Source organism: Stegostoma tigrinum, chromosome 10 (assembly GCF_030684315.1).
Source record: "Stegostoma tigrinum isolate sSteTig4 chromosome 10, sSteTig4.hap1, whole genome shotgun sequence".
Classification (NCBI taxonomy): domain Eukaryota; kingdom Metazoa; phylum Chordata; class Chondrichthyes; order Orectolobiformes; family Stegostomatidae; genus Stegostoma; species Stegostoma tigrinum.
The window spans coordinates 47,109,392-47,128,040 of record NC_081363.1 but is presented as its reverse complement, the minus strand read 5'-3'; the positions used below and the strand labels follow the sequence as shown (position 1 = coordinate 47,128,040).

Below are 18,649 nucleotides of genomic sequence, written 5' to 3'. Positions count from 1 at the left end.
GCTGTGGTATCTCTACCCCCGGACTGGGAGGCCCCAGATCAGGTCCTCTCTGCTCCAGATGTGCGTAATAGCATCTCTGAACAGGTTGATTAGAAAAAGAGACTACGTTTAAAACAAAAAACATGCACAAAGTACTACTCGTGTCTAAAGGTTGTCTGAAAGTGTTTCACAGCCAATGAATTACTTTGATTGTGTTCACAGTTACATCAGCAAACACAGTAGTCAATTTGTACAAAATCAACAATACAAAAAGAGGAATTCGTCTATTATGGTGGGGTTGGTTAACGCATAAATTTTGGTCAGGACATCAGGCGAACCCTTTGGTAATAGTTTAAAATAGTGTATTGATCTGAAAAGGTAGACATCTGAAAGATGAAAAGCTCTGACAATGCTGCCCTCCCTCAGCATAATGCTGAAGTGCCTGCCTATTTAATTTGTTTAAATTCATGCATTGGGAATTGAGCCTGTGAGCTTCTCCTACAGTTAAGGCTGCTGCCATTTGGTTAAACTAGTCTAATAATCTGTTTTTAACAGTCTCTAATTTTGAATTACTTTTTCATTGAGTACTTTTACTGCGGCTAATAATTGCCCCTTCACTAATAGCAAGCTAAATGAACTTGTACAGAATATTAAAGTGTTTAACTGTAAAAGGTCAGATATTATCCTTTGAAATATATGATATAGGAAGACCAAAACCGAATTCCAAAGTGAGATTAATTGAAATTAAATGTGTTTACCTCGTGATGTATTTGTGCTAATATTAGCAATTTGGCTTAATATTAATTAATTGAAATTGAGAGCAAAGCAGACCGTTATTTAGCATACCACAAGTCTTGGACAAGAGGTTGACAGTAATGGAAATTTTAAGCCGCACATCATTTTCTTTATTTATCTCACTTGTCTATCCTAACACTTCCTAAACTCACTTTATTCCTCTGGCAATAATCTAAAGCTTCCTCCCTGTGTAGCTATTCACCACATCAGCTCCCCAGTGAGTCTACCTTTGTCTTTATCCTCCAACTCTGCTCATCAATTGAATGTCTAAACATGCTTCCACTTTACAACAGCCTGCAGAATATTTGCTCATTTGTGAACAAGACTCCCTGTTCATATCCTTATCCTGGAGGAGTAAATTAACATTCTGGGCTTGACTGAAATCTGGCACACTGCTGTTGATTTTTTCCTTTCATTCGAGAAAAACTCTCTTGGTTCACATTTCATAACATCCCATACTTAGAGGTGTTGTGAAATTTCACCTAGGACTATTGCACATTTCTCTGGCTCCTTCAAAATGTCTCAAAACCAAACGTTTTACCTCTCCTTTGCTATTTACTTCCTCTAGAAAAAAGCAATCTTCTCTCACCCCTGAGCTCATTCAAATTCTCATCTATTCTTAAAATCTACTATTAGTGATAACATTGACTTTTCTATTGACTTTCTCCACAGCTGTCTCACTTATAATCCTGACAACTTCATGTTGGACGGGTCTCTATAGCCACTTCTTGTAAAGTAAATTTTAGAAACTGCAAATTTGAAATGTTACTTAGCGTGCATTAGGAGATCATATTGATGGGATAGGGTGACTTTGTGCAGCATTTTCATCAATTTTTTATGTTAATATTTTGCTGAAAGTAAAGGCCATGTATTTAATAGCACTGGCGATTAGGCCAGCCTACACTCCCATTTGGATAATCCCTGTTTTTCAACATTTGTTGCCTTAGGAGTTTCTGCTAGCATTGAGCAATTGATGTGAACAAGTGGCAAATTTGCTCTGAAAATAAGGCTAGAATTTTAATTTCATTGTGGAGTAATTGTTGACATAAGGGGTAAAAAGTAGTATGTGTTGACTCAGCAATTTGCTGTACACTGCACTACCCTGCAGTTTTTATTTTGAATTATTGTTGAAAATCAATTTAGAGAAAAGCAGTCTTCAATGACATGGTTATATTTGTCAGGACACTAAACACAGCTTTCTCTATGTCTCTGTTTACAATGTGATGAATTGCTGGCATGGTAGGACAATGAATATGACATGTACAAAGGAAAAATATACATACAATATACAATCCGTCATTCTTTGTATGGAAAGGTCTGAATTTATTTAAGAGAAAAAAATAGAAGACCAGAAATGGCCAAGTTTAGTTGAGGTCGAAGGTCCCCAGGATGTTACTGAATAGTTGAGCAGGTTTAAGGAGCTATTTATCCAACTTGCGCTGAGACACCCAGATGGCATCATGATGAAGGAGCATCAGACATTATAACAGATGGAGGCTGCTAGGAGAAGGTTACCTCCCCACTTTCATAGCTGAGGAATGACTTTTACCAAAAGAATAAAAAGCATAAATAATTTACTGAAGCTATCCACTGACTTTCTCTATGCTACTTCTGCAAGATTCTTCTGTTCTTCTGAGTCTGGAACTCTGTGTCCCTTTTCCTGTCAATTCATTCTCATAGCTCTACACTCCTGCAATTCTCTTGCTAAATCCCTCCAATATCATTAAACATCTCCTCAATGTTAGAAGCCTACTCAAAATCTAGCTAGTTAATATGCACTTTGTTACCTTACCTGATGGTCTTCTCACTCAGCACTGACTGCCCTGCGTGACTATTTTAAATCCTCCATCTAAGTATAAATTGTCACTGTAAATACAAGTATTTGGTATATTTAACCGTTTCATGTATTCAGCTCAATTACTGAACTTGCTCAGCTTCCTGATGAAAGTCCTGATGAAAGATTCTGTGCATGTTGTCACTGTTCCCACATTCCAAGGCATAAGGCAAATCCAACTCTATAGTGACATCATTTATCATTGATTAGTTGATTTCAATTCCATCATTTCAGTATCTGAAGAATGATCATGCTGTGCACAATATTTTATCACAGCTATTGATAAATCCTTATGTTAATTCAACCCCTAACTCCATACCTATATAGCTATTTTGCAAAGATGTCAACATAGCAATAATTGTTTTAGCATTGCACTTACTTTCCTAATCTACGTCTAATCTTCAGTTTTACATGCAAGTTCTGTTGTCTCAAATTTGCCACCAGCAGCCTAATTCAAATTATCTTCCTGGTACATACACCTATCACCATTTTGAACAGGATCCCACTGATTCCATTGTTATCCAAACTAAACAAAGTCATTTCCAAGTGTCCAAATAAATTGAGAAAGTATTACTCACTTGGAAGTCTAGGTCCTGGTTTCCAAACAGCTGCTCTGTAATAAACCCTCTCAAGGCTGCAGTGTAAAGGCATCGTTATTTTCGTAAGAAAGTGTCAAAAATTGCATTTATTCTCAGCGTTTGAATAATGACGTAAAACAGTTTGCAGAACATTAGCCACAAATGCTGAAGGTTCTGCCTCGATAAATGTGAAGTTCGTTTACCAAGCATTAAGGTTAAAACATTGTGTCCCTCAAAATTTTACCTTCTCGTCATGGTTTCCTCTCCTAGCTTTCCACGCATTTCTCTTTTCCTTTGGTGGCAAGAACTGACAACACCGTCTCCCTCAAGAATGACTGCGTAAACGTGGCCTAGATTTTAAAGTGAGGATGTTGGTGGAAAATTGACACCTATTTGTCTCTGCTTTGTAGGTATTTTTAATCGCACCTTAAACTGAACTCGTGTAGATATTGTGCATATTGTGGAGACAATCCTTCCAATGCAGCCTTTCCAACGTCCTACTAATCAGGGCACTTCGAAACATTGACTTTCGTCTCGTCTAAAAGCTTTTAACCTTTCGTTAGTTATTCGCTGCTAGCTGGTACTGACCAAAACTAACTTTAAAACATCGTCGTCGTGCTCTGGTTCTATACCCCACCCAACACTACGAATTAACTTTGTAACTGCATTTTCTGCTATTCCTTTTTCTTTCAAACCTATTTTCCCTTGCTCACAGGAAATTTCTGTCGCTCCGGAAGAACTCGAATACAGATATGCGTATTCTGAATAAAATGCAATGCTTCCCAAGCCACCAGTTAACGTGCTGTGCACAACAAAGTTAAGAGAAACGCCACGGGGCTAGTTTAAAGAAAACCGTGAGAGAGGAAAATGCTACTTATTATGTATATACGGTGTTCACGCGCCGTATCGCCTTCGATATGCTGCTATTAGCCACTTCTGCAGGAAGGAAGTGGAATATCATAGAGATCGCATAAGTGAGGCTTTATGAACTCGGGTTAAAATACCACAATGACGTACGTACTTTCCAACAAATTGCAGAAACTGGGCGGCCACTTTATTAGTCGGATTAATTGATAGTTCCAGTTTGGTTTCTTAAAATGGGTCGAATATGAGGGGTTGTTCAAGCGCGTCCATCTCTGGCACCTCAATCCAATCCGTTTTAGATAAATTGAATTTATTGGTTCAAAAATTCTGTCAAGTTCTACCTACAGATGCAGAGGCATTAGATACAATTATTGTGGAGTATACGGACGCGATACTTGCATGGTGAGTCATTTTTAACTCGTGCTGCTATATGTGGTAAACCTGAGATTGCTGTATTGTGCAAATGGGAAAATTACTCAATAAAAATCGGCAATAGTTATTTCACCTACACATTGGCTTCTTATACGTGTAATCTCACGTGCTCCAGTTACCAAAACTCGAGGGCGCTAATGTCAGCCCGGAGTTTCAAAATTCACTTTATAATGAACATATCCACTGGATGTATTTATCGAAATTGGCGGTATTTTGAACATTGACTGACTTATTTTCCTGTGTATAATATTTAGCTGGTTTCATTCCTTGAAAGTTCATTGCCAGTATCGAGTTAGATTTAACTGCCAATGCTAATTTATGAATAATAGTTTTGGAGAAAGACAACTTGTGTTAAAATCGTGTGTAAAACACTCGCAACGTACGTGTTTTGATTCTCTTTGTATTGAAATCGTTGCTTCGATTTTGATTAAATCAGCCGGGAGAGTGATTGAAGATTAACGAGTACGTAAGACAAAACGGATGAGTGCGGTTCAGGCCAGTTGCATTTTTATGCTGAGGTGAGATGCCTGTTTTCTCACTGTAAACCTCGGCAAACCAATTTTCACACTCTATCTGGAAGTTCAAAAGAATTACCCGACATTTAGTGATCTGTGTGAAATGTTTGTGTAATTTGCAGTGCATCGTTAATGCATTTTAGAAACATTTTCATGACGCTTTTAGTGAAAATTGGTGATGGGGTCGTTTAGTACTTATTTGGGAGTTTGTGTTTTGCTGTGAAGTTGTAGGAATGCTGTTGTGTGCGATTTAATATCGTGCATGATTGTGGGGTCTCGACACGACGATACCGGAGTTCCTAGTTTTAATATCCCATTAAATAACTTACAACCGTTTCCTTATGGGAGGTTGACGGCAATATTTGTACACGAAAATTGCCAGTGATATTTCTGTGCAGTGAAACACCGACATAAAAATGGTGTCGCCAGTTTCATGGGTGTTATGGTTGATTAAAAAAATGCGACCATAGTGATATCAATTCTGTCGCATCGATTAGCCGTTTGTTATACAGACTGAAAATGCACACGATCCTTCACTGAATGTGGCCCTGTGTAATGCACAGTGCTTCTATAACAATGCTACTTTTCAGGTGAGTGTTTCTTAGCATTTTCCGTGTTTATTATAGCATTCCCGTGGGTTCATTCTGGCGGAATGTGAAAATCGCATGCCCGGCTGAAGCACCGCAAGGCCATGTGTTAAGTTCCCTTTCATATTCGGCGCGATGCCGAATTCGGCCACTGCAGCCTGAGGCTACGAGCCCTGCAGTGATTGACAGGTGCTCAGCCTCCTCGCCCAGCGGTTTGAATGGGGTCCATGCACTGGCTCGCAGCTTGTGGGCGCTGAAAGGGCGGGGCTTGCCTGGTGATTGACAATGGAGGAGGAGCCCGGGCGACGGCTGGTGGTGGGGGCGTGGCCTAGTACTGTGATTGACAATGCGAGTGTGGGCCGGTAGGGTAACTGACAGTGTAAGAGTATGCCCAGGGGTGTTGACTGGGAACGAGGGGGCCTGTGGAGTCATTAACACTAAAGAAATGGGCCTGTAGGGTGATTGATGGTGAAAGTGTAGGTCTACAAAGGGGATAGACAGTAAAAGTAGGCTAATGGGTGATTGACAGTGGAGCAGCAGGCCTATAGATTAATTGATTGATGGTGAGGCGGTGGGCATCTCTGCTCTCTGATGAAGGGTCTCGGCCCAAAACGTCAGCGTTTGTGCTCCTGAGATGCTGCTTGGCCTGCTGTGTTCATCCAGCTTCACACTTTATCAGTGGGCATGTAGGGTTGTTGACGGTGAAAAAGTGTGACTATGAAGTCATGAAGTGCTTTGAGAGGCTGGTCATGACCCACATCAACTCCAATCTCCTGACCTGCCTTGATTCTCTGTAGTTTGGCTACTGACATAACAGGCCCACAGAGGATGACATATCCCTAGCCCTGCACTCATCTTTGTTGTCTAAATGTGCCAGGGATATCTATGGCAAACTCTTTCTTGTGGACTATAGCTCCACCTTCAACACCATTATCCCCTCCAGATTTATTTCAAAACTTAGTGATCTTGATCTCGGTTCTGCCCTCTGTAACTGGATCCTCAGTTTTCTGAACCACAGGCCGCAATCAATGAGGATAGCTAACTGAACCTCCTCCTCAATAACACTCAACACTGGAGCCCCCGAAAGGATGCGTCCTCAGCCCCCGACTGTACAGCCTGTACATCTATGACTGTGTTGCCAAATCCTGAAAGAATGCCATCTACAAGTTTGCTGACATCACCATACTAGGATGGATAGCTAACAACGATTATTCAAAATACAGAAGGGAGATAAAAGGCTTGGTGATGTGCTGCAATGAAAACAATCTGTCTCTCAATGTCAGCAAAACTAAAGGTCCAATCATTAATGTCAGAAAGAAAGGAGGAGAATACGTCTCCATCTACATCAAGGGAACTGAGGTCCAGAGAGAGTGAAGAGCATTAAATTCCTCAGTGATGATAACGGACAACCTGTCCTGGACTTTCCACATAAGTGTGACAGTCAAAGAGGCAGAATAACGACTCCTTCCTCAGGTGGCTCGAAATTTGGCATGGCCACAACATCCCTCACCAACGTCTACAGGTGCACCATTGAAAGCATAATGTCTAGGTACATAACAGCCTGTTATGGCAACTGCTCTGCCCAGGACTGTAAGAAACCACAGAAGGTCGTGTGCAAAGCCCAGAACATCACAGAAGCCAATATTCCATCCATGGACTGTGGAAAGGCAGCCATCATCATCATCATCAAAGACCCATCACACCCTGGTCATGACCTCCTACAGCCTCTTCCATCAGGCAGAAGATACAGAAGCCTGAACACAGGCATGAGCAGGTTCAGGAACAGCTTCTTTCCAGCTGTTATCAGGCTGTTGAATAGACTCTAGCCTGAAATAATGTAACCTGTATGCCTCAAAGTCTTTTTGATTTGTTCATCCTTTGTTTGCTGTGATCTACCTGTGTTGCTTATAAACAAAGCTTTTCACTGTGTTTCACTACACGTGACAATAAAATCAAATCGATTGACACTGAAAGAGTAGACCTATAGGATGTTTGACAGTGAAGGAGTGGGTCTATCAGGTCATGGAGTCATAAAGCACAAACAGTCCTTTTGGTCCAATTCATCCATGGTGACCAGATATCGTAAATTAATCTAGTCCTATTTGCCAGCATTTGATCCATATCCCTCTAAACCCTTCCTATTCATATACCCATCCAAATAACTTTTAAATGTTGTAAGTGTACCAGCCTCCTCCACTTACTCTGGCAGCTCACTCCATACACGCTGCAACCTCTGTGAAAAAAATTGCCTCTTAGATCTCTTAATTCTTTCCCCTCTCACCTTAAACCTATGCCGTCTAGTTTTAGATTCTGCTACCCTCCATGCCAGTCGTGTTCCCAAACTAAATTAGTCCTACTTGCCTGTGTTTAGCCGATATGCCTCCAATAACTTCCAATTCATGTACTCACTCAAACGTCTTTTAAATGTTGTAACTACACCTGCATCCACAATGTCCTCTGGCATATTACTCCACACCCAAATCACACTGTATAAAAAGGCTGCTCTAAAGTCCTTTTTTAAAAACTGTCTCCCCTCACCGTAAAAATATGTCCCTAGTTTTGAACTCCCGTCTCTAGTGAAAAGACCCTTGCTACTTATCTATGCCCCTCATGATTTTATAAACTTCTATAAGGTCGCTTCAACCTCCTACACTCCAGTGAAAAAAGTCCCAGCCTATTTTTATAACTTAAACCTTTCATTCCTAGTAACATCCTCATAAATCTTTTCTGAGCCCACTCCAATTTAATAATATCCTTCCTCTGCAGGGCAAGCAGAACTGTACACAGTACCCCAGAAGAGACCTCACCATGGCCTTGTCAACCTTGACATGACGTCTCAACTCCCATACTGAAAGGCCTGCGCAATAAATGCAGACAAGCTAAACGCCTTAACCACCCATTTACCTGTAATTCACATTTCGAAGAATTATGTATCTGAACCCCGAGGTCTCTCCGTTCCACAAAACTATCAAAATGGAATACCTCCCATTTATCCAAGTTAACCTCCATCAGCCACTCCTCAGCTCATTGACCCAATTGATCACTAAGTGTTTGTAACTTTAGATAACCTTCATCCACTGTCAACTATAACATTAATTTGGTGATTGACACTAAAGAAGCGGGCGCATAGGGTGATTGACACTGAACGAGGCGGTCTATTGGGTGATCGACAGTGGAGAAGCGGGCCTGTAGAGTGATTGGCAGTGAAGGAGCGAGCCTGTAGGGTGATTGACAGTGAAGAAGCCGACCTATAGGGTGATTGACAATGAGGACATATGTCTATAGGGTAATTGACATTGAGGTCGGAAAATGGCCCTGTCGGGGGGGTGGGGCAAGGCTATGAGGGTGCGTGCCTATGGAGGACAGTCAGGTTATGGGTGTCAGGGCCAAAAACCGGGCTTCCGACGGGAGCGAGTGGGCGGTGAGGATCTGGCAGAGGGTGGGTCATGGCTTTGATTGGTGGTTGCGTCAAGACTGGAGATTTGGATTGATCAGTAGACGGATAAAAGTGTGCAGGGCGGCATTCTGGGCGGGGTGGTTGTATTGATTGGCAGCACGGTGTACAATAGGGCTCGTCTCTGGCCAGCGCATTGGGTTTCCGTAAAGGCGGGGCCGTCAGCTGGGGCACTTTTAGTGGGAGGGACTTGCGTTTGATTGGCAGATGCAGCGGCGTGGATCTGCGATAACAAGGTGTGGAGCTGGATGAACACAGCAGGCCAAGCAGCATCTTAAGAGCCGGAAAGCTGACGTTTCGGGTGTGGATCCGGCCGGGAGGGAGTTAAAGGGGCGGGGCAGGATGGGGCCGGGCCATCGTGATTGAGCTGCTTTGGGAGGTGCACGCTGACATTTGCGCGGCAGAGGGCGTGGCCTGTGGGCAGCGGCTGAGTGGCCTGTGGGAGGGGGTGTGGCTAGAAATTGGATCGTTGGGGCGGGGCGTGTATTACGGCAGGGGGCGGGGCAGGCTGTAGGCGGGGCCAGTGCCGTGCAGAGGCCGGCCTCGGCCGTCGGGGCGGTGCGTTTGTGGCGGTGGCGGGATTTGGGTTGATTGGCATCTGGGGTGGGGCTGTCTGACGTCGCCGAGGGGAAACGGAGAGCCTGCTCATTATATTCAAATACTGTTCCAGGAGGGATTCGATAATACGTAGCCGATCAGCTAAGCTCTAGAGTCCCTGAGCTTTTCAAGAACTTGTCCAAGATCGGCTGTCAAGAATCATGGACTGTTTTCATCTGCCTTGTTTTCTGTCAGTGAGTAGACCTTTTTATACTTTTCTAATAAATAAGGAGAGGTTCACACTCCCGGTTTCATACTGTAGCGATATGTATGTGGTTTTTTTTTATCCATTTATTTGATTTCTCTCAAACATGTACTTGCGGTCCTTCCCTACATTGTAGCTCCGTGTTGGGTGAGAATTTGTTTCGGTTGAGGGGGTGCACTTGTACCTTGCTTGTCATGAAGGAAATCGACAGATCCGTAACAATCAAAAGCAGTCAATGTAGAAAAGTGAACACATTTTAAATTTTAAAAAAACTCTTCGCACGAATTGTGTCTTTTTCTCTCCATTTCTCAAAAAAAATCGAGGCGTTTGGTGAGATGCCCATTGCAAGATTTTGAACATGTTTCTTCCAAAGAAACCAGTCTAAGATAATTACTAAGATAGTGAAAACACAAAGACTAACAGGATGGTGCTATCTGCCTGATTATGGGCTATTTAACTGTAACCGAGTTGAGACCAAGTAATTATATCTCTTCTCTCACTCTCTTTCTCTGTGTCGTGCGCTCTCTCTCTGGGGCGTTGATTGAAGATTACTCGTAATTCTCATTCGGTTTTTTTTGTTGTTGCTTGTTTTGCTCCACAGAGACACCATGATTCCTGGTAACCGAATGCTGATGGTAATTTTATTATGCCAGGTCTTACTGGGAGGTAATGCTAGTCTGATACCAGAGGAAGGGAGGAAAAAGTTTACCGAGCAAAACCAGGCGGGTGGACGTCGCTCTCCGCAAAACCATGAACTGCTACGGGAATTTGAGGCCACTTTACTCAACATGTTCGGACTGCAACGGCGCCCACAGCCTAGCAAATCCGCTGTTGTCCCCCAGTACATGCTGGATCTGTATAGACTGCAGTCCGGGGACGAGGTCACTCACGACATTAGTTTCGAATATCCTGAGAGATCCACGAGCCGGGCCAACACCGTAAGGAGCTTTCACCATGAAGGTACTGGACTTGTAATCACTGTTGCAGAATCATTGAGCTGATTGTATTGATTAGAGGCAGTAATGATAGCTGGATCAATGCTAACAGAACGTGGCGAGAGATTAATGTAAAATGTATGCATAAGCAATTTATCGCCTTGCATTGAGTTTGTGTTCAGCGTTAGAGCTACGGGAGCCGCTGTTTGTTCCTGTGTTTCTTTTAGGACACCATGTATGTAATTTTAAAACGTGATTATGTATATTACAATGTTTAAATTAAAATCTTATTTGACATCAATTGATGGCTACAGTATCTATATGGAGTTCTAGATGGCACTGGTTAGAATTCATGGCTCGGTGTGATTACTGGAGGGGGGTGGAAAGGGGATTTCTGGCAGGTGACAGAAATATTTTCTGAGGACAGCCGCCATTCGCAATTAGCGTTTAGCAGGGAACAGTAGGTAGCATTAATTTCCCTCTTACCCAGCAGTTTTTTTTTGAAAAGGCGAGCGCATGTTTTGTAAAGTCGGTCTGGTCTCAGGCTGTTTATTTTGGTTTAAATTATGGGTACCTTATGTTGGTCCCGAGCCATTTCAAATTTATCCGTGGGCGAATCGAGATTTTTAAGGGTTGTCTCTCATTTCTGTTGCGTAACAGAACACTTGGAGCTGATGCCAGGGCAGAGGGAGGATTCGCAGCTTCGGTTTGTGTTTAATATCAGCGTGGTGCCCGACAACGAGGTGCTATCTTCCGCAGAGCTGCGGCTATACCGGGAACAAATCGATAGCGTTTGGAGCCGGGCCGACGGCTTCCATCGCATCAACGTGTACGAGATCATGAGAGCCCCGAGCGAGACGGGGGGGGAGCTGATCACCAGACTCTTAGACACCAGGTTGGTTCACCAGAACAGGACACGGTGGGAGAGCTTCGATGTGAGCCCGGCGGTTCTCAGATGGACCATGCAGAAACAGCCCAACCACGGGCTAGTCGTAGAGGTCACCCGCTTGAACGGGACTAAAAGCCAGCATGTCCGGATCCGCCGATCGCTGCACCAGAGGCACGGCGACTGGTCCCAGCTCCGACCTTTGCTTGTAACGTTTAGCCACGATGGGAAAGGACACGCTCTAACCCGGAGGGTGAAACGGAGCAGCAAGGGCCAGAGACGCAAGAAAAACAAGTCGCACTGCAGGAGGCACTCTCTTTATGTGGATTTCAGCGATGTGGGCTGGAACGACTGGATAGTGGCACCGCCTGGCTACCAAGCTTTTTACTGTCACGGGGATTGCCCGTTCCCACTGGCGGACCATCTAAACTCGACCAACCACGCCATCGTGCAGACCCTTGTCAATTCTGTCAATGCTAACATCCCCAAGGCTTGCTGCGTCCCGACGGAACTCAGTCCCATCTCAATGCTCTACTTGGACGAGTATGATAAAGTTGTTCTGAAAAACTATCAGGAAATGGTTGTAGAGGGATGTGGGTGCCGCTGAGAAATAACAAGAATTGATTTTTTTAAAAAAAAAATGTCTGGACACTATTCATAACAGCGTTCACCATTACATTATTTATGACTTATGTGCAAATGTTGACCATATGATCATATATTTTGACAAAATATATTTATAACTACATATAAAAGGAAAATAAAAATGAGTCATATTTTAAACGTAAAATAAATTTCTGTACAACGTCTTTGTTAACTGTATATTAGAATGTATATGTTTAAATTGGAATATAGAATATTGTTCATAAATGTTCATGAAGTGTACTATTTATTATTTTTCACTTTTTCAGTTAAAATCACAGTGTGGAAGTGTTTTGCAGATTTTTTTTATCGATCTAAGACTGAGTTCTCTTAAAGGAAATGCTCTGAGCATTGTCGTCCCTTTATTGGGAAGCTGAATTGTGTTTTTTTTAAAACAGGTTGAACGGAGGCTAGCAGACATGAAAAATGTCAACAAACCCGGTTCTTATGCTAATAGCTGTGTATGGGTCTCTTTGGTTCGCTGAGTAACTATTGGACAGTGAATAGCTGGGAAGGAGAGGGTGGTCTTGCAAAAGATGCAGTAAACGGCTGGATCTCCTTTACAGTTTGTCTTTCATGTCCCTGGCATTTCAGACCCTGTGGCAGGAACACCTAGACGCAGATCAAATAGCTCCTTGCGCCAAACCCTGGACTAACATTTGTCAAATTTCTCTCGTGATTAAACTTTAATTTGCTGAAATCCCCTTTTAGTGAGAATATAGTTGTCACCAGGGGTTACTGTATTACGGTTTTCTCGTTTCATCTGTGCCCTCTCTTTCCCCAGCCCATCCCCCTTCCAAATGGAAAAAGGTTTTGCCTTCCAGCAAATCATTGTCAAACGAATGGAAGGAAGGTAGCGGGAGGGTTAGCAGATGTTAATCAAGGCTGCATGCAGCTTTAATTTTTTGGGGATGTTGAAATGCAGACTGCTTAGGTCCAAACTCCAGGAGAAAGCTGCAAGAGTTGCCTCGGCCTGTGCTCCCTGGAGTGTGCAGGTGGAGAAAGCAGATCAGGCCCTCAGGCAAAATTCATCCATGCTCTGCAATTTACTCACGGCCCTGTTAGTTTTCAACTGTGGCCAACTTGGATAAATCTTTAAAAGGGATCTGATGATTGCATTCCCTCAGGAAACATTTGTTTTCGTTCCACATCATATCTCCTAAACTGTATACCATGATGGGGGTTGGGGTAAGCGACTTTCATGTCTGAAATATTTAGGAATTTATTCCAGCCCTCAAGTAGTCTGGTCTGCCTTGGGTCGCTCCACACAAGTGACTTTGTTCCTTTTTTTAAAAAATGACTAGAAACAGTATAGAATTGTATGCCAAATTTATTTCTTTACACTTCTGTCACGTAGCTTCAGAATTATACGTCGACTTAAAGAAAACCTAATGTAACAATCGCATTTGCAACTATACATGTAACTGTCGTGTTTAAGAGGAATTCAAATGTTAGCCTTTGTTAGACAGAAATGAGGTAGGAAAGGATTTAAATGGCGAGTTGGTTTGGTCAAGTATACGCTTGCTGTCTGGGACTGATGTTACACCAAAATACCACGTGGAGGCAAGACGCCTTTTCCTATTTCGAAATCATCCTGATTTTTACCTTGGAAGTTTGCCTGTGGTCAACCGTTGTGTTCTATCCTTGAATTATAAATATTTAGTAAACAGACGGATCATTTCTGTTTGGAGATGAATGCCTCTGGAATACACATTCGTAAGGACAATACCTTTCTCATGGCCAGATAGAAAATTTTACATTTGGATTCAAAACCTTGATTGGAATCATTCCGCAGAACTGCTACTGTCGTAGATGTCCTTTTTTTGTAATGTTTCTGCCCAGAATTTTTTTTTAAAGGAGCGAAATTATTTTGACTCGATTTGGAAAATGAATGGTTGAGGGAATTACCTACTTTTGAAAATTCAGTTCTATTTTATAGAAAGCTTTGATTCTCATGTAATGGTGTCCTTCAAATTTGGCCCAATTTCCTTGGTGCCCCGGCTCCATATTGATTCAATTATATCCATCATCTTGTCCAAAACAATAAGAAAGCATCCAGAAGGTGCCGCTTCATTGAATGAGAGCAGCAAGAACACCCAGTCTGCCACAGCTGTAACAGCTGCAGGGCTAGCAACGCCTCCCTAGATCTCAGCCTCCTGTGATACTTCCAACACAAGAAAACCTCTGTCAAACTTGTCGTCTCCCGCTGTCCGTACCGGAAAGGTCCCTCTTGCTGTGTTCGGAATCCGGCCCCCACATTACAGTCCTTGTGCTTCCAAAATGACAGCAAAGGAAATCAATTCTCCCTTCTGCCCAACAATCGTTGTACCTGTCCTATCTCTCAGAGAAGGCGACTGGCCCGAGGCGGCGATCTGCTGCCTTCTCTTTGACGCCTGCATATCAGGCATAACCAAGCCGAAGAAAGAATTTCATTTTGAAGTAGGCATAAGCCGAAGGGGAGTGCTCTTCAGCTGTTTTGACAGCGCAATTACGCACATTTCAACTGATAGGCTTCATGCAGATAACATCGCCCTGCCATTACAAAATCTGGAATGGTAATTGTCTGCTTGCTCATTACTCCCAACACTCAATTCTCTGAGCTACATGGAAAACAAGTACACATTTATTAAAACGCTTCAGGAAATGAAGCGACAGCCTTCCTGCATATGTGCATACCTCTCTAGACTTCTTAGCGCCATAAGCAAACGTTTGAAGCTATTTAACTGATTGTAACATTACACTTTTGTATTTCAATTTTAGTCTTTGGTTAAAATATATCTGCACCAGTCTCATTTTCTTTAAGTCTTGCTTGCAGAACTACGTACACCCAAATCAAATCATTATTTTGTTAAAACACTTCACTTTCAAAATCGCTTCTTTGTTCCAATCTGTTCCATTCAACAGGCTCCAACATGTAGAAAGCTGGTTCATTTCAAGCCTACTATAAACTGTCACAGTAGGCTGTTGCGGGAAAATATTTGTTTCACTACATGCTAGATGTTCAGTTTTGTATTGCAAGGGCACATTGAATACTTTTGGCGTATGACAGTCATCATGTATAAGTAAATTTGCATAATTAATAAATGATAAGCAACAAATCACTTTCACATAATACAATAAGGAACTCTTTCTAAAATTGGAACTTCATTCAAACACAAACAAGAGCAGCCTTGTAAAACTGCTACATTTCCAATAAAGAATTCATGAGCTGCATTGAAGCAGAAACTGGGAACTCACTTGGATTCCCTTCTGGGCTGCCATGAAGCTCAAAGGAAAATTCAGTCAAATGTTTTAATTTACTGTATTCTTTATTAAGTTTGATTACCACAAAATAATAAGCTTCTGCTTAACATAAAAGGTATGATTTGGTTTTGAGTTTAGTTTAAGGAATAATGATAGTGAAGGTGAAAAGGTATGAAAATTTTGTACAAAAATTTGAGATGTTTTCTCAAACTTCATTTGGGATTTTGCAGATTTTAAACCTGAGAACTCTAGGTAACAAATACATTCAAATATCATCAATTCATAGAACATGACAGTACAGTACAGGCCCTTTGGCCCTCGATGTTGTGCCAACCTGTCATACCGATCTGAAGCCCATCTAACCTACACTATTCCATGTACGTCCATATGCTTATCCAATGACGACTTAAATGTACCTAAAGTTGGCGAATCTACTACCGTTGCAGGCAAAGCATTCCATTCCCTTACTACTCTCTGAGTAAAGAAACCACTTCTGACATCTGTCCTTATCTTTCACCCCTCAATTTAAAGCTATGCCCCCTCGTGCTCGCCGTCACCATCCTAGGAAAAAGGCTCTCCCTATCCACCCTATCTAACCCTCTGATTATTTTTGTTGATGCATAAATTGCTGTGATCTTCTAAACTACAAACTCAATTCAATTTAATTTTTCCTTTAGATGGAAAGTATCATAGTCCCACCATAAATTTGTCAAGTTTTTCCATTTAACATCAAGTTTTAGATTTTATTTCAAAGATTAGCAATGTACTTTTATTTGTGGTTAGACAGCAATTTTCAAGTCAGCTAAAATATAAAGTTAGGCCTGGTACATATGGTGTGATATCAAACCAGCAGTAAAACTGGATTTGGATTTTTGGGGCATATTTCAAAACTACCTACAATAAATTTAAATAACTAGGTGATCCTGACACCTCGATCTTGCTGCTCTATCTGTTTGAAATTTTAACCATTTTATGCAGTGTGCCAGATTTCTCCTGTGCCGAATAATTTGGTTTTAGCAATGTGATATCATACTGCTCGTACAAGTTATAGATTGACAGTTACAGTGAAATGGTAGTACAAGAATTCAAGTCACAATTATTCATCAACATATTATTCTCATTACCCGGAAGCAGCTGTCTGCACAGAGGTACATTGAGATTGGTTTTCATTAGCCTTCAGTGTAAAGATCCCCTCTGCTATGTTTTTACAAAATTCTCTACCTGAATTAATTTGTTAGCACTTTGCTTTTGTGATAACTTACAAAATGTTAAGAGAAGGTAATTTCAAGTGAAATCTCATGGAGCATCGCCAATGATACATACTTTAAAGATGAAAAATGGTTAACACATTACCAATAAAATGTTTACTTTTGTAGTTGCTATTTAAAAATTTCTCATTTGGTCAATCCAAATCCACGTGATTGATTATAAATGCCTGCAATTATTTGTTTTGGTAAAAAAAATGGATTCGGAAAGTATGTGTGTGGATTGATGACATGCATATTTATGAGTCAGTAAATAAATGAGCCATTTTAACAAAAAGTAAGCACCATTTGTCTTTTGACACTTCTTTCCTTTTAAAAATTTATGTAGAATAATAGTGGATGGCTGGCAGTAAACTTAAAACATGTACGTAGTTCTTCATAGATCCTTGCTGTCATCCAGCAAACCAAACCCCAACATTTGTAATGCATCCTTGGATAACTGTGAAGCGAAGGGAAATACTTTTCTCCCATTTATGAAAATGGCTGTTCCTTTGTAATGGCAATGAAAATAATTAATATTGGAGAATGAAGAATCTGTAATACATAAAAGAACTGTTCATAATAACTATTTGATATTTTAAAAGGAAAAATCACTGGGAAAAAAAGTTCTGTTCTGTCTGTTACCTCCAGGCGTGACTATTCTGATGCACTCCTGGCTGACTGCCCAGATCCTATCCACCATAAATCTGAGGTCATCTGGAACTTTGGCCACCATTCTTTAACTTGTACCAGATCCCATTCTGCAATCATGGTGTGCCCACAGTAGCTTCTAGTTAGGTAACACCTCAATTTTAATTGAATTGGATTGTTAGATCAACTACCTTGCAATCACTCAGTGAAATGTTCAAGAGCCATTCAGTTCGTTGTTGGCAAGAATTGTTTATGTGGACTGACTGCCTCTGCATTCCTTTACTGGTACATAATGATGTTCACAGTAAAGTGTTACAATTCTTAAGGGTATTCCTGCAGTATTTTGCAAAACAGATAAATTACATTCAGTTCCTTTGAAATTATCCAGCTGTAAATATATTCGAATATTCATTTGTACACACTTGCCTCCTACATGAAAGTCGAGTTTAAAAATAGCAGCATTTCTTTTTAAGAGGGCAATCTCATGTCAAGGGAATTGTTATTTACCCAACAACTAAAAGTGGTTGAGAAAATATTATCAAAACACATCAGGAATGGGAATGATCGATTTACACAGTATTTAGCGTGGTGCCATGCAGCTCAGAGTGTCCCATTTAGACTGCAAATTTCTGCTGAGTATTGTTAGTTTCAACTAATGTACCGGTGCACTACTGCTGTCAGTTTCAGTTTTGTTTTTCTAATTCTCTTGTGGGACATGGCTGGCTAGCATTTATTGTCTGTCCCTAGCTGATCTTGATAAAGTGGTAGTGAGCTGAATTCTTGAACTGCTGCAATCCATGTGTGGTAAGTAGACACATCTTCATAGGAAGATGCTAAATAAAAACTGAAAGAACTGCAGATGTTGTAAACCTAGAACAAAAACAGAAGTTTCTAGAAAACCTCAGCAGGTCTGTCAGCATCTGTGAAGAAAAAATCAGAGTTAACGTTTCAGGTCCGGTGACCCTTCCTCAGAACTGGTTATTTTGATTTTTTTCTTTACACATGCTGCCATCTTTTCCTGCTGAGCTTTTCCAGCAACTCCTGTTTTTGTTCATTGGAAGATGGTTGTGGTTGCTGGAGGTCAGTCATCTCAGCTCCAGGACATCTCTACAGAAGTTTCTCAGGGTAGTGCCCTATGCCCAACTATCTTTGGCAGCTTCATGAATGATCTCCCATTCATTACAAGATCAGAGTGGGAATGTTCAAAG

At 41.5% G+C, this 18,649-nt stretch overlaps 1 protein-coding gene across 4 annotated transcripts; it reads left to right on the top strand.

Moving 5' to 3' along the window:
- The first annotated feature begins 4,223 nt into the window (after positions 1–4,223).
- bmp4 (bone morphogenetic protein 4) lies at positions 4,224–17,092 on the top strand. Of its 4 annotated transcripts, none has more exons than XM_048538247.2 (4): positions 4,224–4,452; positions 9,709–9,825; positions 10,442–10,800; positions 11,436–17,092. In XM_048538247.2, the coding sequence occupies exons 2-4, from the start codon at positions 9,797–9,799 to the stop codon at positions 12,266–12,268; spliced, it is 1,221 nt and encodes a 406-aa protein (XP_048394204.1). In that variant the 5' UTR covers positions 4,224–4,452; positions 9,709–9,796; the 3' UTR covers positions 12,269–17,092. The 4 variants fall into 4 exon arrangements, with proteins under 4 accessions (XP_048394204.1, XP_048394208.1, XP_048394205.1 ...); XM_048538251.2 differs by having other exon boundaries at positions 9,709–9,829; positions 10,494–10,800; XM_048538248.2 differs by lacking the exon at positions 4,224–4,452 and adding an exon at positions 9,094–9,274.
- The last annotated feature ends 1,557 nt before the right edge of the window (positions 17,093–18,649 follow it).

Bases quoted from the DNA above. Each gene is read 5' to 3' on its own strand.
- bmp4 (XM_048538247.2), top strand. From the start codon at position 9,797: ATGGACTGTTTTCATCTGCCTTGTTTTCT. The intron at 9,826-10,441 runs GTCAGTGAGTAG...TTTGCTCCACAG, and splicing joins TTTCATCTGCCTTGTTTTCT to AGACACCATGATTCCTGGTA. The intron at 10,801-11,435 runs GTACTGGACTTG...GTTGCGTAACAG, and splicing joins AAGGAGCTTTCACCATGAAG to AACACTTGGAGCTGATGCCA.